General features: G+C 31.5%; 1 protein-coding gene, 1 long non-coding RNA gene and 1 pseudogene across 3 annotated transcripts; 1 reads left to right on the top strand and 2 right to left on the bottom strand.

Annotated features, from left to right (window-relative positions):
* LOC109335240 lies at positions 145-2,003 on the bottom strand (annotated as a pseudogene).
* Positions 3,081-7,544, top strand: LOC109336349 (aspartic proteinase-like). 2 transcript variants are annotated; one of them, XM_019572890.1, is made up of 15 exons: positions 3,081-3,250; positions 3,836-4,201; positions 4,286-4,346; positions 4,482-4,576; positions 4,679-4,791; positions 4,908-5,076; positions 5,165-5,204; positions 5,338-5,402; positions 5,482-5,595; positions 5,714-5,781; positions 6,144-6,297; positions 6,393-6,512; positions 6,933-7,021; positions 7,183-7,270; positions 7,305-7,544. In XM_019572890.1, the coding sequence occupies exons 2-14, from the start codon at positions 3,845-3,847 to the stop codon at positions 7,265-7,267; spliced, it is 1,530 nt and encodes a 509-aa protein (XP_019428435.1). In that variant the 5' UTR covers positions 3,081-3,250; positions 3,836-3,844; the 3' UTR covers positions 7,268-7,270; positions 7,305-7,544. The 2 variants fall into 2 exon arrangements, with proteins under 2 accessions (XP_019428435.1, XP_019428433.1); XM_019572888.1 differs by having other exon boundaries at positions 3,820-4,201; positions 7,183-7,544.
* Positions 10,574-14,547, bottom strand: LOC109335657. Its single transcript, XR_002106223.1, has 3 exons — positions 14,269-14,547; positions 11,934-11,937; positions 10,574-10,587 (listed from the first exon to the last, which is right to left on the bottom strand). It is a non-coding gene; the product is annotated as an uncharacterized LOC109335657 (long non-coding RNA).

The raw sequence follows: 24,005 nt of genomic DNA, 5'->3' as shown, positions 1-24,005 counted from the left end.
AATAGTTATTGAGTCAAGTAATGTTCCATTATTTGTATGACTCACAAATTTAAAATAGAAATAAAAAAATATAGGATAACTCTTTTTTAAGGGGAAATGTAGGATAACTAATATTGTTTATTTAATGATTTTTTTATGAATTGCAATATATCAGTCACCTGAATAAGTAGATTTGAGAACAGTCCTTGGAAATATTACTGTGATGTGATATCAATCTCCTCGTCAATGTCCCAGGAGAAAAAAGTTACTATTACAATCTCATAATTAATCACATTCCTCCTTCCATTTGATGAGATAAAAAGGAAAAGAGGGGTAACAATATCAGTGTTACCTTTTCTTGTCATATGCAGCTGTATTCTGTGGTTCACATTCGGGGCTAAATAAACGAACCAACAAAGCAGTGCTTGAGCTTGTAGTTACAGCTCCACAAGCTGCCCAACCAAGACTCCGAGGAATTGTAACTCGAGGACCTGAATGACCAACAAGGGAAAAAATTGATGAATTGTTATGAAAAGACCGAGATGCTGTGAACATCAGTTTTTATTATAAAATAGAAGTAAAAATGTAAGTATGAGCTTATTACAAGTGTTCATGCAAAAGGATAAATTACAATCTTAGACCATTTTATTGACATGTAGCAAGAACACAGAAGGGAAAGAGAGAGCAACAGCTAAATGCTATTTAAAGCCTCAAATTTTTCTGATGAAACCTCAAATGCGATCTAAAAAAGAAACAAAGCTAAATGAAAATGATGTTAAAATTTTATCCTTTTTATTTATGTTACTTTCGATCGAAAAAAAGAGAGGAAAGGTTGAATAACTGAAGAGGGTGCTAATCTCCGGGGTCAACCACCTACTATTTAGGAAGAAGAGACGAGGAACATGTACTCACTCAGTTAGGTCGAAGTTAATTAATTAACTATAAAGGCAAGCTTTGTAACCCTAAATACCAAACCAGAAAGGTTGATGTTGCATTTCTTTTAAATGTCAAGAAAAATATCCATAAATGCTGAATTTACTTTAACCATCATCAACAGCTCGGTAATTCAGTGACCATGGTAGGCTTGAATAAATGGCCAAAACAATAAGCAACATCGAAAAGTTGAGTTGTGATCATATGCTAAAAAGAAATTGATAACAAGAAACATGTAAAGCATCAATAAGATACATATTGGTAAAGTGTTATACCATAGAATAGAGGATAAAAATCTTAAAATAAACAAATATAACAGAACTTCAAAAGTTGCAGCTGGTATACACGCAAATAGAACAGGAAAGAAGCATGTGCAAAAAAAGCAGAACAAACCATAATGCAGTCTACAAACTACAAAGGATCCAAAATCCTAATGCTCCACCAACACTATAGATTCCAGCTGTGTGTCTCATAAGCCTAGAACAAGGTTTGCAATCAGACCTCATGAAATCGCCGTCAGAATAGCCTAGATATCGCCTCGGCGACATCCTATTAGTTTACCTGACACAAATTCATAGTCGTCAAAATTCAAGGTAATTATCAGTTACAAAACAGAGATTGTTCACTTGAATGACTAGTATCTTTCACTCAGTGTTTGCAGCTGCAGTTATGTTACATTTACCGCAATTGGGGAGACCGCAATTTAAAACACTGTTTTCCGTGGTAAATAAGTTAACATGCCAATAAGCACACTACAGAGTTACTTTGCATCAAAGTGGTAGTGATTGTAATGCAAGCAGCGAAACGAGGAGAATGTGATGATTAACAAATGAGACATTTCCTCGAACATTTGGAAGGCACAGTAAGAAAAGGCAATTATAAAACCAGAAATGGTTGATGCAAAAGTGAAACTAAAGGGAAAAGAATAAAGAATAATAGAAAGTAAGTAAAGAGTATCAAACTGATACCACGATGGTTCGTACGATTTGATCACCACGATTCTGTTGTTGATTTCGCCAGTTGCAGAAACATAAAAATGAATTACGTTGTAGGGATACACTGGAACTTGATTTTCTAACGGTCTGGGCCTAGAACACAAATAAATCGTTATTGGGCCCAATAAGAAATGGGTCGTGACTCAAGTCATAATCACAGTGATCGCGAAGATATATATATAAACAAGGAAAGTTGCTCATAAAAAAATGATGGTGTAGTACAATCTGTTTAGTATTTGCAATTTTATAAGAACTATTCCTCTCATCAAAGAGATATTCTTGTTCTTGGTGTTACTTGTGGTCTAGTCTCTCCTCTCACGTCATATTCGTTTGATTGAATGCTTATTTTATGGAACGAAAAGGATATAAAATGTTTAATAGATATACACTGAGTATAAGTGTTCAGCAAGTTATCAACCATTAATGTGTTAACTACAATTATCACTATTGACTCTCAAATAAAAGTAATATAAATCTATGGTAGATGATATATTGGTAGATTTTAAACTCTAATTTAATTTTATGTTTTTTTATAGGGAATATTTATTAAAATAATGACTATTATTATCATTCATTACAATATGGAGAAAAAATAAATGTGATGACAGTGTAGGAGTTTTATATATTGTTAATGTATTATTTACAATTTATTATTAGCATTGATTCTTCAAAAAAATAATACAAATCAACAATGATATATTGATTATATATAAATTTTATAATGAGAGTCCGCATAAAAATTATATTATATGTTATAATTAAAGAGTCACACAATAACCATCCAAACATGGTGAATAAACGATAAATAAATATGTAAACCCAGTTCATTTCACAATAATTCTTGGACATTTGTTATTAAAATTTTAATAAAAACTATTTTCGATGTATAAAATTCAAGTTTAATGTAAGGCTAGAATTATTAATAAAAATATTGGACATGGCTAGAACAATAATAATTAAAAAGGAACCATTATCGAAGTAGGTAATAAGATTTATCAGGCAAGGTTTTTTCATTGAATAATTAATATGTTCGTTAAACTCGGGTTACTTGTAGAATTTTCTTTTCTTTTCTTTGGCAAAATAAAGTAAAGGAAGATAAGATATCAACATTATCCATGCTTATGTCATTGCAGATATTTTCAGTTATTATATTATTTTTCTATTTATCAATTATTATTGGTTGAAAACACACCAAGATTCTATATGATGACCCAATAGCTTCACTGTTCATAGTTCCTACTTTTATGGGTACGTGTTCTTAGTTCTTACCATCAGTTCAAGTCTCTACTTTCTAATACCCTACTAGCTGCAGCACCATCTTTAGTATCTTAAAGCTAAGAAAGGTTAGATTTTTTCTATTATTTTGATCTCTACTCATATATATGTCCATAAAAATAAAACCCAGTTGGTTGATCTAGTTGGTTTCTGATAATTTCCACTATATTTGATCTGTCATGTTCGTGTTTTGGTTCAGTTTTAACTTTCTGCTGTTTATTTAATTTATTTATGTTGATCATGTTAGTTCAATCAAGTTGATTTCTTTCCGGTAATATATTTTCTTTCGAGGCATCTATTTTAGTATTCTGCTTATGGATATCAAGGGTATTCCTTGGTAAGTACTTATCTATATTTTTTTATGTGTTTATAATAAATTTATTGTTAGAAAGAGATCAATTTTATATCTAAGGAGACAAAGCAAGAGTAAGTAGAAGAAAATAATTTTATTGTTTTGTGAACTCCTTACAAAGACGTGATCCTAGAAGTAATTACTGCCTAATAATTGAAAACCCACAGAGAATATTAACATACCATCATTTTATTTATTTATTTGGTAAAATGTTAACTTATCTGTAATTCTTATCAATCCATTTTATGTAGAATTGAGAGTATATGCAACACTTCTTACTTTCAGATTTCTCTGCCGACAGATTTTGACTATGGGAAACAAGTATTTGTGGGTGGCTTTCTGTTTGTGGGTTTTAACATGCTTACTTCTTCCTTCTTTCTCATATGGACTTATGAGAATTGGTTTGAAGAAGAGGTCTATAGATCTTCAAAGCATTAGAGCTGGCAGGTCGGCAAGCGCAGAGCTAACATTAGGCAGACCAATGCTCGGTGCATACGATCAGTATATTGGCGAGCCACAAGATGATGGTACAGTACCTTTGAAGAATTTTTTGGATGCACAATATTATGGAGAGATTGGAATTGGCACACCCCCACAGACCTTCAATGTTATATTTGATACTGGTAGTTCCAACCTCTGGGTTCCATCGTCAAAGTGTTATTTTTCTGTGAGTTCAACTTTACTCTTGTGTCTTCGCTATTCACAACTACGTGCATGTTAGCTTGTCTTATTGACTAATTGTCCCTTGCAGCTTGCCTGCTACACTCATCACTGGTACAAGCCAAAGAAATCCAAAACATATACCAAAAATGGTAACACCAGCTTTTCATTATTCATGTTCATTATTGTAGTAGATGCAATTAGTATGTTACATGATACTGAGGCCATGTATATGCTGTTTGAGTGTTTGATATAAGTTTAAAATTACCTTTCTATTTGTTTATCAGGAACATCATGCAAAATAAGATATGGATCAGGAGCGATATCTGGTTTTTTCAGTCAAGATAATGTTAAAGTTGGCAATCTTATTGTGAAAAATCAAGTGAGTGCTTCTTTATTTGTGATGTTCCTCATCAAGATGGACTGTACAGTTATGCAGCAACACTTTGAGACTTCAGTATAATGATATCCTTATTCACTGTAGGATTTCATTGAGGCTACCCGAGAAGGAAGTCTTTCCTTTGTGCTAGCGAAATTTGATGGATTATTTGGGCTCGGGTTTCAGGAGATCTCAGTGGAAAATGCTGTGCCAGTATGGTATGTTTAAGCCTGTCCTCTTCTGTTTCTTTTGCATCTGAGTTTTCCATGATAGAGTGAGGTGCAGTGAATCTTTTCTGTCCTTTAATAATTTACTGTTCCATTATAAATCACAGGTACAATATAGTGCAGCAACATCTTATAAACGAGCAGGTCTTCTCTTTCTGGCTCAATGGGGATCCAAACGCCAAGAACGGCGGTGAATTAATTTTTGGAGGTGTTGATCCAAAGCACTTCAAAGGAAACCACTCCTATGTTCCAGTAACTAAAAAGGGCTACTGGCAGGTTAGCAAAACAAAGTTTAGTTTGATCAGAAAGTCTTTCTAAATACATAGTTTAGTCTGGAAAACCCTAACATTAATTTCTTTCCCAGATTGAAATTGGTGATTTTTTCGTTGGAGGTCTCTCAACAGGTGAATTTACTGTTTCTCAACCAAAAGAAATCTGATCTGCCTACAGATCGTCTTCACACCTATATTTCTTTGTTTCCGTAAGCTTTGATTACAAAGTATATCTAATTGTGGAATATATCAATGTTACTGTTAGGTGTTTGTGGTGGTGGATGTGCTGCAATTGTGGATTCAGGAACATCCTTGCTTGCTGGTCCAACTGTATGTGCTTTTATCTTTTTGAAATAACTTGCTCATGGCTTTTCATTTATACCTTTTCTTGACTTGTAATTAATTTCAGACTGTTGTAACTCAAATCAACCATGCTATTGGAGCTGAAGGAGTTCTGAGTGTAGAATGTAAGGATGTTGTTTCTGAATATGGAGATTTGTTATGGGATCTCTTGGTATCAGGGGTAAGTTATCCTGTCCACTCTTCGAAGTGTTTGTTTTGAACTTAACTTGCTGTCCCTGATCTTTCCCTTTATGCATCTTCTCTCCTTGGACATAAATGAATTTGATCTTGATTTGAAGGTACGACCTGGTGATGTGTGTTCACAAGTTGGTTTATGTTTTCTCGAGAATGATCAATCTAATAAGAGGTAACGATGCTCTGTTTGTTCGACTAGCATTTTTATATATGAATGTTTGTGTGCCTTTTTAATCATATTTGATTCATTGCACTTCAATTAATTAATAATTTGAAGATATTGGATGGATGCTTGATAATTCTGATAATGACCTCAAAATCAAGTCAAAGCTTGTGTTTTCTTCAGAAAAACAAACATCAAGGAACCTCCATTATGAACCAATTAGGGTTTGAAACCCTTCATCGGTTACAATTACTAGTTTTTAATTTCTTCTCTATCACAAGGATACTTTAAATTCTATTCTAGCTTACAATGCTATCAAATTTTGGCGGAAACCAACTCCTAATTTTAATTTGAATCCTAATACCGTGCAGCGTTGGCATTGAGATGGTGACTGAAAAGGAACATAGAGAGATATCAGCTAAAAATACTCCTTTGTGCTCTTCCTGTCAGATGCTTGTGGTTTGGATCCAGAATCAGTTGAAACAAAAGTCCACCAAGGAAGTAGTATTCGACTATGTTAATCAGGTGCGCTGATTTAATCATCCTGGCAAGAAACTGAAGTTGTGCCTTTAGATCTAAGTGCTATATGGTGTAGTGACTGTTCCTTTTGATCATTGCAGTTGTGTGAGAACTTGCCAAGTCCAAATGGAGAATCAGTAGTAAGCTGTGATGGCATTTCTACATTGCCAAACATTACATTTACTATTGGAGATAAACCTTATATCCTCACTCCAGAGCAGGTTAGATTTTTCACTTTTGATAAATTAAATTTGTGAATATTTTGTCTTTTGTGTAGAAATGTGGAATTAAATTTCAAAGAAAAACTAATAGTAAAAACATTCCAAAATGCATGGGAACATAAATGAATAGGACAGCATATTGAACTACAAATTATGATGTCAGGATTATTGCTCTTGGTACAAGAGACGGTTATGCGAAAATCAACCAATGGTGTTATATTAGCACAAACACACTGCAGAGATGATAATTTCACCCCGAATATATCCATGACTTAATGCAAAATCAATAGACAAAAACCTTCGTACTACATGTTTACACACATTTAAGCACTCCCCTTATGATATTATTTAACATCTATATCTTAAGGATAGCTCCTGAATTTTTTTGCTGTGGTTCTGAAAAATGATCTGCACTTTCAGTATATTTTGAAAACCGGAGAAGGCATTACACAAGTCTGCCTTAGTGGGTTCATTGCTTTCGACATTCCTCCTCCTCGTGGTCCTATCTGGTATTTTACTCTTATAACATTCATCAATAGTCAACAACTATGTTATATATGCATGCACTTGACTATGATATGCACAAATTTGCATGAAATGAATCATATATCACATGTTCTAAGCTGTCATTTTTTTCTTAATACTGCTATCACACTATATCTACCTGCAGGATTCTTGGTGATATCTTCATGAGGGTATATCATACCGTCTTTGATTACGGGAATCTCCGAGTTGGCTTTGCTAAAGCTGCATAATAAGACTAAGAGATCATGTAGTTTGGAATGCATGAATGATCTTGTTAGTGTGTTGTAAATAAGCAACTCTATAACTACTAGGGTGCATGCTCACTTTATGGATCATATACTAGTAGAAACTATATCCACGTTGAAGTATTGTGTTCTTTTACATGATGGGACCTTTTTATTTTATGCCATGCTGAACCATGTATTGATTCTTACTTAAGTCATATTTGCTACACTAAAAGGATGGTAACCAACATCTTCTACATAAAAGCAAAACATGTTTTTGCAATGTGAGAGAGGCAATGAAACATGTTCTTTGGAGATAAGCATTAAAAGATGAATTTGATGCTCTACCTTGTGCAATGGTATCTTATCTCTTGTATCATATCTTAAAAATCATAATAAAGTTGGCTGCAAATGGCTTTTCTTTGTTATTAAGATAAACCTTGATGGTTCCATAGGTCACCTGATAGGGAAGGGTTCCAGACAATGTACAAGAGTTAATTTTCACTAAACTTAGGCTCCAACTATACAGCCATAAACAATACAAATTATTCTAATACTTAACTCTTAGCAACTCATGGTAAATGCATCAACTTAAGGTAGATAATGCATTTTTTTTTGTCTTTGAGGCTCTCTAACTCGACAATTTTATATGACAGCCCCTGTCTTTAATAATGCATCATCAAGATTATGACCATATGATTGAGATTTGTATAAAAAAGTAAAAATAAATCATGGCTAACTTTACAGATAGGGATCATCAATATAGCTTCATCCAAGTGTATTATTAAAGGCTTAAACGCGAATATTATCCATTTTGCATATGAATCTTTCTCATATGAATCTTTTTTCCGATATACCAAAAAAAGAAATGCAAAATGGATCTAATGGATTAGCTCACGTTTTCAGGTTGGTTTTGCATTTATTTAAGAACTATAAAATAATTAGCCCATTGTTATCTCTCCTTTTCATTTATCTATTGGTAGTTTTTGCCTTCCTTCCTTTTCCACCACTTGCCAACCTTAGATGTTAAAGAATAAACCGCAATCTTCTTTGCGAAAAGCTTCTACTTACCAAACTTAAAACAAATAGAAATATATGATCTTTTCATTATACTGTGGCTTTTCTTTTACGATCGATGCGAATATTTTAAAGCTAAATCACAAGATCCGTACAAGGTGCTATTGGGTATATATCAGAATGGAAAATACAAAAGCAAATGAATAAATGACCACACAGAAAACAACCCATACTTGTAGCATAATTACATAGTACAAGTATGGTCATATGCCATGTAGTTTCACTTCTTATATTTAATTTCAGAAATATTATGAAGGATTCAATATATGGAGAGAAAAATTATGTAACTAAGGTTATACCTCATATTATGGTTAAGGAATTAGTCATTTTTTATCATACTGAAAGCTAGTAACAATGTAATAATATAATGAATACTATTATCTCAAGTGTTGTTTTAAGTAGATGGTGGAATGTTAAAGAGTAGATAACATAGCACAACATGTAACCATCATATAAAAAGAAGAGTCTCAGTTATAAGACACACTGCTTTCACAGAATCGTGCTTTCATTATTTGCTTCTAGCAGATAAGCAATAATATATAGTTGCACTACAACTTTTTTGGTTATATATATGTGGATTCCGCTCTACCCGATTTAGGTCAAACATTTTCCAAACTTTTATTGTTTTGTGCCCATTTACGGGGACTACATGCTATTAATGTTCTAGAATTATGCAAAGCGTGTGATTTAAGTATTTAACACAGAACTTGCATTTATTCTTCGGTTCAAGGTAACTTTTAAAGCTTAAATGTGATTACAGCAACCAACACACTCACGACAGTAACAATTACTTAAATATAAATAATACAAATGAATAATAAATTATGTATAATTATTTATAGTAACTTTTCTAGTAGTGATAATATTTTCACAATTTTTTACCTTAAAAATGTGAACTTTAATATTTTTTCTTCTTCAATATATATTTCTTATATTTCTAATATTTTTATGTTTTAAATGTGATATTTCTTCCGTTTTATGGCTTCAATATATCTTGAATATATATTTGTTACATGCATTAATCTTCTGAAGGTCATTGTTGGAACAATTTTGTTATTTTCCAAGAAGTGATATACTTTCAAAGTTGTTAAATTTGTATTGACCTCTTATGATATTCTTGATGCAAATTTCTAATGACCTACTTATCAAAGTAATATTATAAAATGCATTAGTAATGACTACATTATATTTTCAAAAACTTTTGGACATTATACTACTGTAACTACCTTATTACAAAAGCATAATTTTGCGAAAGGACAAAATTAAAATTTGTCCTTTAGTTGCACGTGTAACATGTTTTCTCTGTTTGCATTATTAATTTCCCAGTCCTTTGGTTGCATGTATATCACATTTTTTCTCTTTGCATTGTTGTTGAAGAGTCTTATGGTTGTGTCATGTAAAGAAACCATAACCCTGCCACTAATTGCTCAACAATAAAATATTATTAGTTGTTGAAAAGTAAGACGAAATGAAATATCTATATATAACATTAACATTCATGAAATAATATTACTGACAATATATTAAGAAACATATAATATAATATACTTATGATATTTTTATATTTTGATTAGAAATGAGGGAGAATATATACCATGGGGCACCAATATATATAACATTAACATTCATGAAATAATATTACTGACAATATATTAAGAAACATATAATATAATATACTTATGATATTTTTATATTTTGATTAGAAATGAGGGAGAATATATACCATGGGGCACCAAGATAAACATAATAGAGTTCCACATTAAAAAAAACTAACTTAATAGGGTCATACAAAACCTAACCATCAAGCTTATTTCCAATTCCTTAATTTTAGGCAATACTAGTTATAAAAATAAATTTATAACCATTTTTTTAATTCTAAAATAACTAATAAAAATATGTATAACTCATAACAAATATGTATTCTGAATAATTGAAATAGAAATTCAATAACATAGATTAATAAACTAAATTCAAAACAATGAAAATGTTAAGTCAAATATGTTTATTATAAAACTTACATTTTATATTAGGAAACAAAATGTAAACAATAATAACTTCATCATGTAAAGGTTGATTTATTAATATTTATGATTTTATGAATTTATAATATTAAAAATATCGAATCTATAATATAAAATATATTGTTTCTCAATCTAAAATAAAGATAACAATATTTTTTTATTGAAGTTATTAAATAATGTAATTGTGATAAAGATAACAACATTGTATTTATTGAGGATAATATTCTTCTAAATAATAGAAATGAAACTTCTATTTTTTTAATATCATTTTTCTAAAATAAAGCCTCTAAAAATCACAATCTATCATTGACCCTAATAGAGAAAAAACAATAATTTTGGCTTAAAAATAATCATATCTTTGATTTAATTTAATTGGGATAACGAAATTGATTCTTCTACATTTATTATATTACAAACAATCATGATATATAAAGTTGTATGTATTATAACACATATTTAATTTATATTTTGTTTGAATTATTTATTATTTCTTAATTTAGACAATGTTCATTGTGGATATTTTTTTTAGAGTTTAGATTTAACTCTAATATTGCAATGTTAATATTACAATCATCAATTTGTTAATTTAGGCAATGCTCAACCTTATATGCCTATATTATTCATTAATTTGTTTTATATTCGTTGTAGATCAACCATCATCATTCTTCATGGTCTTGAGAAAATAAACATGATGAAGTCTAAGAATGTCTTCCCCAATAACTTTAATCACTTTAATTACATTCACTTATATTTTAGCTAAATAAATTTATTTCCTTAAATAAATTATTTTAGTGACAATTGATTTTTTTAACAATCCTTGCAGGTCAGCTTTCTACGTCCTTTATGTCATTGAAAAAATCATAATTTGAAATTGAAACTACTCATTAAGGACATATGACTTTTCAAACGAAAAACTTAGTGAAGTATAAGGGTTTTTTGTATAAGTCAATTGGGATACTTAGATTATGTAATTGTTCTAATAAGCAAATTGTTACTAAATCTAAATACTAGCATTCTATTTCTTATGTTGTTCTCTTCTCTTATCTATGTACATCCCTACCCAATCACATATACATACTCTCAAAAACAAGATTTGTGTTATCTATTAATTGCAAATGATCGATTAATAATAAATCAAACAATTAATGGAAAGATAGTAAATTAATAGGTTGATGTTATTTTGATTTCTTATTTATTTATTTATGTTGATGTTTAATATTCATGTGAGATTCAAGTGATTAATGAATGAGGTATTATCGATAAAGTTGAGTTGTAGCTCTCAATATATTAGGAGATTTAGGACTTGGATGTTTTTTATATCACAAAATAAATTAATTTTTGTTATTGGCTTTGAACAAAATGGTGAAAATAAGATACGAAGAATATAAGAATGATTAATAAAGTAAATGAGTATTTACTTACTAACTAATTTAGCGTGTGTTGGATTAGGAAATTTGTAAATTAAAAAGTTATTGATGAGGTTCTATGCCATCTTATTTAAAAGAAGAGGTTCTACCGATGTTATTTAAAAAGTTATTTAATACTAGAGGTTGTAGGCCATGTTATTCGACCACAACTCTAATTCATCATTCAAATATATAAACATCATCTTTCGTAAGGTGATTATCAATAATTTTTTATTTTGCAAATTACTTTATATTTTTTAAATAAATTCATGCAAAATATATTATCAGATGTGCGAATGCATGGGTAACCTACTAATTTAAAGCTTAAATGTGATTATCGCAACCAAGACACTCACACTAACAACAATTACTTAAATATAAATAATACAAATGAATAATAAATTGTATAAAATTATTCATAGATCTTTAAGCTAACCGCGGGTAAATGTTACACTTTTTAAAGATCTTCTAAAATGAGTAAAGACGTGTACACTCTTAATTTGATATAATGCATAAGATTCCAACATACTCTATCTAATTAGGATAGAAGTATTCTAACATCAATTATTCTAAATGGTATCTTGTATCATGTTTTGAATCACTGGGAAATCTCATGTCAATTAAAAAAGAGTAAATTTCTATTTTAGTTCTTTATATTTTTTGATTTGACCAGTTTAGTCCTTACAAAAAGACCTAAAATGGTCCCCAATAATTTCAAAAACGAGTCAAATTAGTTTTTTTTAGCATATTTTATAATACTTGGTAAAGACTAATTTGACATTAAAAAGGACTGATGTGACCCATATTTCAAATTTTTAGGATCATTTTATGTATTTTCTTTTTTGGAATGACTAAAATTTGTATTTACTCTTTAAAAAATTAAATATTTAATATTTTTCATGTTTTTGCTTCAATATTATTTGACCAGGACATAATTTGGGACAAAAAATCCTAATCCAAAATATTCAATAAAATTATTTCATCAACTAGCTTATAAGCCAATCATACATTACTTTTATCGAGTTATCAAATGGGAGCATATAGTAATCTTCTCTAACGTACTAAGACTGCTAGCTATTTTGATCAAATAATAAGTTCATTTGTCTATTTATAAAGGATATAGCCAAACACACTGAATGGTCAGAAGGTTATAGTATTATACATCTTTACTTCCTTACTTTTCACTTTAGAAATAATCTCTTCAGAATAATCTTTTTCCACTCAAAAAATATCAGTCCTAATGCAAAGAATGAATAGAATGGGCAATAGAGGTTCGTGTGAAAAAATGAAAGTTGGTTATACCAAATTCTGGCCTTCAGAAATACTACGTAAGTAAAGATATTATCCAGATTACCAAAACATAACATGCAGACAATGATATTTCCGTGCCTACCCTTGTTTCCTGCTAATGTTGGTTAACACTTCTTAAGATAAAACTTGTACTATTTTTGAAAATTAGTATTGTTGAAATAATTAGGATTTAACCTTTTTTAGTTTGTAGAAGAATAAATAAGATCAGATGGCTCTAATACCATATATTTTAAGAAAGGAAAATTAATAATTCACCTTATTCATTATCGAAGTAACAAAGAGATAAAAAGACAGCTAGGTAGAAATAGTTAGGGTTTATATAGGACTAAACTAAAAGATAAGAGAGAATAAAACTAACAATAGGATAATATAACATCAGTGATGTATAAATATAAATATACTAGCGTGCAGCTTTCTCCTATAGCTGAAAGCCACCGGTTTGTAGCCACTAAGGACTTTCTACGGGAACAGAATAACTTACAAGAATAGGAGAATCGACTTCAGTTTTATAAAATTTCTGAGTACCTAAACCTGGCTCTTTTTTGTTTTAGAAAAGTTCAAAAAACTCATAAACCACTCTCCTGTGATGTGCATGAACCAAATCTTATTCTTCACACTAAATTAATACATTCTGTTCTGGCATATTATATTATATTGAAACAGGTAAATGACTTAGATAAACGTGTTTCACACTGTCACTGTTCATTTTATCTTGCACTGCCAATATAATAAATAAGCTTCTAGGATTTAAAAACACTGCCCCTAATAGTTACAAATCATATCTATAGGTATCTGTCTAGTTCAACATCTACACAAAATCATTTAGAAACAGTAAAATGTTTCTTCCAATAATGTAAAGAAACTAAACCAAAACCAAGCGCATGAGTAATCAAGTCAAGAAAGAAATAAGTGGAGCATAGAAAATGTGCCTTGCCCAAAAGTTGAATAATTGTTTATTGTTCCATTAAAGCTTATTTGGACCATGAATATTGGACTAAGTGGTGATTTGAATCAGATTCCCTTGTCTCAGTTTAATAACAAAGGAGGCCCATTACTGTAGTTCTATATAAATAGAGATCCCCTAGCATGCAAATTGTAACACAAGATAATTCAATCAATTCCTTTCAAGTAATCACTAAGGCTAATATTATCATTATCCAAAGTCACAAACTCACCACTCTCTACTCCATACACACCATGGGAAAGAAATCTTCATCTTTCAAGTCTATTTTCAACATTTTCAAATCTAACAATAAGCATAGAGGAGGAGGAGGGTATGCATATGATGATGGGTCTAAGGCATGGACCAAAGTGTGGCCTAGTGATGAGGATAGAGGAAGGTGGGGGGTAGCTGACCCTACCATTGATATGAAGGCTACAGCTTTCATTGCTCAGTATAAGAAAAGGGTCTCAGAGTCTGAAGTTCACTGCCAACCTCAACATCAGCAATAGGAAATTAAACTTTTTTATTATGGATTTTTAATTTGTGTCTAAGTGCCTCTATTGTAATTACTTATTGGTTATCATATTGAACCATCATAAGTAATGATGTTAATTGTTACTATAAATAACCTTTCACCTTTGTGAGTTCAAATTTTTTGCCTTCGTTGTGAACTTGTGATTATCTTGTACAGTCTTTGAAGTTATAATATAAGCTTTTCGAAGTTCTAGAGCTTGGTTATATTTTACATAATTATTGATATCAATTTGCAACTACCAAAAGATCCAAGAAGGTTGGGAGCCAAGAAGCACGGACATGACATAAATATGGAATGATATAAACACGCGCGATATGACAAATTTTAAAAAAGGAAAGTTTTAGAAACACCCCTTCAATTCTGGTCAAAGTGTGATTCAATCCTTCAACTTCAAGAATACCTAAAAGTTTGAGTATGATGGACTTACACATTGTCTGTTCCTTAAACATGTGGTGAGTGGACTAAATTGCAAATATACATAAGTTGAAAGAGTGTTTTTAATATTTTCCCCAAATGAAGCCATGCTCGTGGCAGTAGCACCATCATGGGGCCAAGGCTATCCACTCCATCGCATCATACATGCACCAATATTTCATCCTTCACCACCAGTAGAGCACCATCCTCGTAATCATTGTTTAAACATTTGTTAGAGATGGCAAAATGACTTGCTCATCTTGGTTTGGCCTCGCTCGAATTGGGCTAAGACCAGGCCGAAAAAGCCAAGTCTTAACTGCAGAAATCAAAAACTTACTTAGCCCAGTACAGTTAGGATCGTCTCCGTGACAAGTAATCACTTTTGCACTTACATATAGAGGTAAAAAATATCAATTTATTATATCTTAAGGATAAAAATATCAAATCATATTATATTTTTTCTCTTGTTTTGGGTGTACTTGTTTCTCCATTAAGGAAGATGATCTCAAGTCAGCGCAATAATGAGTCTAATTTTTGGGTGGAAATATATAGAAATTCCTTAAATTTGATGTCTTTCTAAAATATGCCAAATTGCAAGTAAATACCATGATGGGACATTATTTTTTGGATGAGAATATACTATCTTCAAATATGTTACTAAGTTTGTCTCAAATTAATCATAATAAAACAAAAATAGATAAAATAATGAATGTTTAATTTTTTAACTAATATAACATATTATAATTATTTTAGTACAGACTTTAAGACATATTTAGGATAACAAATTCTTGTGCATTATTTTCAAACATGGCCAGTTAGCCATCACTTTACCTAATTATACAAATTTTATTAGTTTTTTTGTTTCACGCACCGAAGACAATCTTGTCCGGGCCAAGAATATTTACAGGTATGTGGGATTAACTCTCCAAGCAGATATTTTTTCCATTCACAAAACTCGATCTTGAGAACTTGCTTAAGAAGGTTAGTATTTCTGTATTTTGTTTCACTTGGTAGAGTGGACCCTCTAATTTAATATAAAAGGATTGGTCAAATTAAATTTTCTTTTTGGTTATTGGTCAAATTAGTTTCAAGAAACTATTATGATCAGATTAACTTTAGACATTATTTGAAGAGTGGGATTTGATTAAGTAACTAACATTGAAGAAATTGCTTCTACATGATATTTTTCAAATCAAGTAAGCAGATTATTGGAAGTGCAATCCCACACCAAGATACGTGCTTAGATTACAAGTGAGAATGTGGTAATAAAAATAATAAGGTGAATATCCTAAGAGAGAGTAGAAGAGCATGAAGCAGAGCCAACAATGGTGCGATATTGAGTTATTTGACAAACTTTCCTTCCTCCCAAAGCTTGTTTAAGTCAAGTAGGAAACTAGTGGACCACAACAATTGTGCCTAGACCAAAGTAGGTACAAACAAAAGTGTCGTTTATTACCCGGCCAACTCTGCATGATTTGAACCAATTATGTTAGCCTTGCCCTTCTTTTTCAGATTCTTACACTGTTGACCCACGCCAACAGAAAGTTTCACTGGCTGCTAAGGATTTTGGCTGATATCTTATAAGATTTTAAGTTAATATATGTTAATATGGGTAATTTGTAAATTAATTTATAATAAATTTTTGAGCCATGAAGTTTATACCGAGTCAATATGGTTGTATTTGTGAGTTAAATTTTAGATGGAAATAAAGAAAATGGAAAATTCGGGGTCATTTCACTGAGTGAATATCCTTTATCATTATTTGTGTTCCAATTAGTGTACCGGACCAATTAAAATACATTATTCAATTAAATAGAAAAATCATAAATGAATAATTATATTACTTGGTGTACTTTAATTTGATTAAATAGGGACAATGAGGGACAGAGTTTTTGGGGACATTTGATATAGGTTTCATCTCACCAATGAATGGAGATCCTCTATTATGGATTGTGTTCACAATAATATCCACCACCAATTACAATGTGTTATTCAATTAAATAAAAAATTATAAAAGGAAAATTATGTTAGTTGGTGTTATTTAATTGGATAGAGACAGTGTTTCTTCTTGAGACAGGAAAAGATAGTGTTTCTTGAGAATGTGATTCCTCTTCCTCACCAATGTATTTCATTACTTTTAAACTTTCTATTTTTTTTTCCTTCAAAACTCAACTCACAAGTAGAATCTAAGACTCAACCCACTTGTACACACAAAAAGCAAAAATACCAAACTCACGTGCACACAAAAAAGAAATCTAACACTATTTATCACTCATACAATTGAAACCCTCATCTATAAATTAAGGTATTGCCATGTCAAATGAAAACCAAGACAATCCTCAAGTTCACTTAGCCAAACACACAAAAAACAGCTAGTATTTTGAGTGATCATGGGAGGTAATAAGCATAGGAAGTCTTCTCCAAGTTTCTTCTCAATTTTCAACATCTTCTCATCTAAGAAGTCTAGATCAGTGCAATATGATTCATATGATTCTGACCCCAAGGTTTGGCCTAGTGATTATGACAGAGATCAATGGGGTGTTGCAGAACCTGATATTGATAGGAAAGCTGAAGCTTTCATTCTTAACTACAAGAGACGTGTTTCAGAATCTGAACGCTTTCAACTTGACCCTGCTGCAGGAATTGCATAATATGAATGAAACCATATCTATGTATATTTGTTTCTTTTACTTCTCTAGATTGTCATTTATGTATTAATATTGCTTCTACTATGTACTAGATGAATAAATGTTATATGTAAATAGCTTCTCAAGTTAATGACCAAGTATATGTATATATGTTGCAGTTGCATTTTACACTTATATCCTACTTTATGTAATTTATGCTTTCACTGGTTTAGAGCTAGTAGTCTTCACAATTTTCTGATTATTATCAGTCCACAGTTTTGTCATTAGGTCTTGGCCTCGTTGCATGAAAAAAAAACACGCAACAGAGAACATTGGGATAGATAATTATTTATCAGAAACAATATGGTTTGAATACTCAAAAATTCAGAACTAACTCAAATACAATTCTCAAACGTGCAAAATTCTAACATTGAGACGGTCAGACATATAACTAAAGTAATATTTTTTAATTTACTATTATTATTTTATTAACATTTTTAAGTTGTGGATAGTGGGACACCACAAACCCATTTAAACTGCAAGGTATCCAAATTTACCCATTAATAGAAAAGGGCATGTTTATACCTACCTAAATTTTAATTTGTCATTGTTAATTAAGAAGTATATAAGTGGATAAACCTAATAACTTACTTTTTGGATAAGGATGTAATGTTAAATCATTTATATGTTTTTATCGTTTAAATCATTAAAGAATACATTAGTCTATAAATGAAAATCTTCCATTGTTTAGACTAATCAATCCCAAAACTAAGTTATATGAGTAGTGAGAAGTTGACCAGACTGTTTAATTATTATTAAATAGAGCGTACGGGTCATGTAAGCCATTTTTTGACATAGTGGATGAAAGGGGAACTATGGGAGATAAGTTTTTTTTGACGAGCAATAAAAATATTATTAATCAAGAGATATAGAAATTAGGAGTAAAATTATACCCTCATAAGATAGGAGGGATCAAATGTGTAATTAAGCATAATATATTATCATTTTGAGAAAAAAATGTATTTATATAATATAAAAGTTTTTTATATTATTAATATATCATCCATCAATTATATTTAATTACACGAATAGTGTATGATTTATTGATTTTGTATCAAATAAAACTTTATAGTGAGCATAGATGTATATTACACTATATTATTTTTTACATTGAAAGTAGTTCAATAAATTTCAACATCAATCGAGATCGTAGTACTATTAGCCATTGACAAGGAACATTGTTGAATGAGTGAGAATAGTGGCTTTAGCATTAACATTCTGCACTAATAACCCACCTTTATGTATGAGGTGTTTAAGCTCTCTCCTTGTCTACCTTCCATCGCTTCCTCAATCAACACACATCAACCTTAGCAGCATGCCATGTTCCATGTACCCTCCCAAGTAAGCAAAGTTAAGTAAACATCAAAGAATTACAAAGCATAAAGAATCACACGTACTAACCAACCAGCAGTTTCTGGAGATTCTTCCCTTGTCTTCTCTTCTTTTTCTTTCCTTCCTTCTTTTTTAATATGGAACATTAAAAAAGCTAAACCAATTGGTATTGATGAGTAGGGATTTTCTCCATTACTAAAGAGAGAAGTATTATTTTTACACATAGTTTTAAGGATGTTACTGTAATGATAAATAAAAGCATATAATTATGATTTCATTTTACTTTTTGTATTGTTTTGCAAAACACTTCTCTCTCTATTACGGAAAAGGGTGTTGACATGTCTGGGCTCAAAGTTCTTAATAATTAGATTGTTGCACTACTTGCACACCCTTTTTGTTGCATGCTTAGAAGATGGAATGGTGTCCATCTATATTTGTGAAGGTTCTGCTTTTCCAAGATACCTGAGGAGCTTCTTTCGATGGTTATCATGTGTTGCTGAAGCAGACTGTCTTTGCTTTTTAGACCCTCGAATCCACTTTTTCCACTTCACTGTGTATTCTTAGTCCTTCTGTCACTGTTACTCTTTTGTTATGTTCGTATCTTAAAATTGGGATGTCTTTTATACAAGATCTTGAGATTGATTGTATGAAATAATCTTCACAAAGTAGGTAACAATGATAAAATAGGGACAATTCATTTCATTTATATACCCGCAAAGCACTCCTTACACACAAATGGGTGGTAGTAAAAGTGTATCAAATTGCCGACCGCATCACGCGATGCGGTTACGGTGACCGCCGCAACCGCATCATACCGCAACAGCAGTGTGATATTGGACAGTGATGCGACCACATCGCAACTGCATCAGGCCGCATCAATGTGAAAAAAGTATTTTACTCACAAAATAATTTACACCGTAACGGCTACAATCCGCATCACGACAACTGCAATGACCACAATCGTAATAACTACAACCGTGACCGCAATCGCGACCACAACCACAATTTAAAACACTAGTTGTTGCATATCCTTTCTATAAGTTATAAGCTTATTGGTAGGGATGAGTATCTAACAAATATGTGGGTACTCTGAATTTAATGAGGAAAGTTTGCTTTAATTGAGTTTGAGTTTTTTCTAATTTCAAATATTTTGTTTAGGGTGCTGTTTGTTGTAGGTGTTATAAAAACCCTAACCCCGTTTAAAAAAAAGATTTTGATGTTTAAAATGATATACATAAAAGTGATCAAACACAGTCATTCCTGAGGGTATGGAATTGAAATTAAGCAACAGTTTAAATTAAATGATAGTGTGATATAATAAATTCGATGGAAATATATCTGTCAACTCAACATCCCAACCAAAATAAATGTGTGAAATGTAAAGAAATAGGAACAAGCAAGGTAAAAATTACTGGACAATCTTTATAAAATATTTCACTATACCTATAATAATTATAATATTGTTTCAACACTCTTCTCACACAATATATATAAATATAGTATTTCTGTATTTCAATTTCCGAATAAAATCCCTTAGAGCATCTCTAATGGAGAATAACAATTTCATTTTTATTTGGGTCTTAGATATTATTTTATAATTTATTATAATTCTTCATAATATAAGAACAACATATTTTTTTCCTCACAATAGTAAACATCATTCTTATTCTTATTTGGATCTCATAATATAGATTTTTCTTTATAATATCTACATCTCTCTTCACTTTCCACGGCTAAAAACAATAAAAAATTGTTCTTATTTAAAACAAAAATCAAAAAATAAGAATGATAAAGAACAGAATAAAAATATTCTTATTACGCGTTGAAAACAATAACTGAGGTTTGGTTGCTCTTATATGCAAATCCTACACTATATTATATTGTCAATAGAAGCAAAATAACTTTATTTATAGAGGACTTTTACAATGTCAAAATGCTTCAAAATATGTAATTGTGGTACCTTATTTTCTACAGCCCTATTCTTGAGGCTAGGACCGTCCTAATATTTTTCTTGATGATTGATGACATTTAATTTATTGCATACGAGTAGACCCCGGGCATTTCAAATAAATTCACTCTTTTTGTTAAAATAGTATTATGTAAAAAAAGTCTAACTTACATTTCACTATGAAAAAACCCCCTTAAACAACAACCTAATCTTGAAAATAATGTGTAATCTTCTTAGAAGGTGGGGGAAGCAAGTACCTTTGATTCTCAAAGCTATTTACGGTTTCACATTTCACACCATTCACTATAGTGTCCAAAGGGGGAATAAGTTGCAACAAGATGAAATGATAATATTATTATTATACTACCACTTATTTATTCACCCTTCTTATTAATTAACGATAATTTTATAACATAAAACTAAAATTAAAAAAATAGTTAAAAGTATGAATAAATAATCACATAGCTATAAACATTATCCTTTACATTTGTGGGGGAAAATACTTACAACAATCACAAAACCACATACTACTTGGTCTAATGATTAAAGTGAAAGAGTTTAACAAATTAAGTGAAAAATGTTGTGAGTTTGAATATCAAATATAACAAATATTAACATTCTAAAAATTGCCCATCAAAAAACAATCACAAAACCATGTATAAGTGTATTTACATAAACCATTCCAACGAGACTATCCACATATTCTTTTGGTTAGGGCTTTGTTGTTGAAATGGATTATAGTGATGTGGTCCCTATTGTTGGAGAAAGAATGAAAGAAGTTGAATCAAGATGAAGAAGAATATGGGAGAGGTCGAGAGAGATAAGCAAAATCAATGGAATTATGCAGCAAAAAATGAAAACTGGATAGAGAGAGATGTGTGTATTGACATACGTGATTGCAAATACAAATATACTATTTATAGTATCTAGTTATTCAACTAGAAAAACTAACTTTCTAAAAACAGAATGAATTAACAAACTTCTAACACTCCCCCGTAATTTATGCACACTACAAACACACAACATTCATTAACCTTCTCAAGTCTCTAAACCTTTCTACTCTTAATGACTTAGTCATTATATCTGCAATTTGCACCTCTGTTTTGCAATGCTTCAAGTTTATCTTGCCTCTTCTAACTTGATCTCTTAGGAAGTGGTATTTCATCTTTATGTGCTTGTTTCTTCCGTGTGCAACAAGATTCTTTGCAAGATTGATAGCAGATTTGTTATTTACTTGCAGTTCAACTGTGCCACTGAATCCAATCTTCCATTCCTCGAGTAGAGAAATCAACCAAAGAGCCTGACAAGCTGCATGACAAGCTGAAATGTACTCAGCTTCACAAGTGAATAATGCTACCACTTCTTGTTTCTTGGAGCACCATGAGATAGGAGATCCATATAGCAAGAAGACATAGCCCATAGTGCCCTTTCTTTCCAATAGATCACCACTCCAGTCAGAATCAGAGTATGCAATGCGTTGTAGGCTGACTTCTGTTGTCTGATTAGAGAATAGTATTCCAAAATCTTTGGTTCCTCTTAAGTACCTCAAGTTTCTTTTAGCTGCCACCATGGGTGGCTTCCTTAGATCATTCATAAACCTACTTACCAAGCCCACACTATATGAAATTCCAGGCCTGGTATGGCAGATGAACCTTAAACAACCAACCATCTGCCTATACAATGTGTTATCAACTATAGGCTCATTGTCACCCTTGTCTAGTTTCAAATTCAACTCTGATGGTGTCTCAGCAGCATTATAACTCAACATGTTGAACTTATCCAGGACATCATGTATGTACTTTATCTGGTGCATGAAGATTCCTCCCTCAACCTCTTTGAACTCCATACCAAGAAAGTATGTCAACCTTCCCATATCAGTCATCTCGAATTCTGATTTTAGCCCTACTTTCACTTCTTCAATACCTCTTGAGTTGTTACCTTTGATGAGCAAATCATCTACATATAAGCAGATGATTATAGTATCAATATTGCTCATGGTCTTGATGTACACTCCATGCTCTATATCACACTTCTTGAACCCTGAGCTTGAGAAAAAGGCATTAATCATCTTATTCCAAGCTCTTGGTGCTTGCCTTAGGCCATACAAAGCTTTCCTCAACTTGTAGACTTTGTTCTCACTACCTTCTATCACAAATCCTGGAGGCTGATGGACATATACCTTCTCTTCAAGGGGTCCATTTAGAAATGCAGATTTCACATCTAGTTGCCATATCTTCCAATTGTTCTTGCTTACTAAGGCCATTATTAGTCTAACTGTTTCTAATCTTGCAATTGGTGCAAAGACCTCTGAGAAATCAATCCCCTCTTTCTGCATAAAGCCTTTTGCTACAAGTCTGGCTTTGTATTTTGCGGTGGAGCCATCAAGATTTATTTTAGTCTTGAAAACCCATTTTACTACTATGGGTTTCTTGTCTGGCTTTGTTGTTTACTACTTCTTCAATAGAGATAGGCTCTGCATATGCAAACAGAGCAATAAACTGCACTAATTCCCCTTCAGTATTAATAATATCATCAGGTGATATTAGAAAGTCTCTGAGTTTGACAGGTAGGTTTCTCCTCCTTGTAGGCTTTCCTTCACCAGTTCTATTAGTTGGTGTCTCTAATTGAGGCTCAACTTCACTCACTATTTGAGGCTCTTCATCACTATGATCATTGCCCTTCCAATCAATGGAAATTTGAGCATTAGGTGTAGGCCCTTGTCTTTCTTCTTTTCAGGATCTTGACTCAACAAAGTGCACATCTCTACTGAAAATTACTTGATTTGTTCTTGGTTTTAGCAACTTGTATGAGCCAGTGGGATGATAACCAACAAAGACCATTGTTTCACTCTTATCATCTAGTTTTCTTCTTCTTTGATTAGGAATGTGTTTGTAGCATAGGGATCCAAAGATCCTGAAGTGCCTCACTGATGGTTTAACACCTGTCCATACCTCTTCAGGAACCTTAAGAGCAATTCTCTTTATTGGACAATGATTCAATACATAGGCTGCTGTAGTTGCAGCCTCTCCCCATAGGCTTTGTGGCAAGTATCTTCTTGTTAGCATGCTTC

Source organism: Lupinus angustifolius, chromosome LG20 (genome assembly GCF_001865875.1).
Source record: "Lupinus angustifolius cultivar Tanjil chromosome LG20, LupAngTanjil_v1.0, whole genome shotgun sequence".
NCBI classification, from domain to species: domain Eukaryota; kingdom Viridiplantae; phylum Streptophyta; class Magnoliopsida; order Fabales; family Fabaceae; genus Lupinus; species Lupinus angustifolius.
Note: the sequence above shows the minus strand (reverse complement) of the source record. Positions and strands in the feature narration are given on the sequence as shown.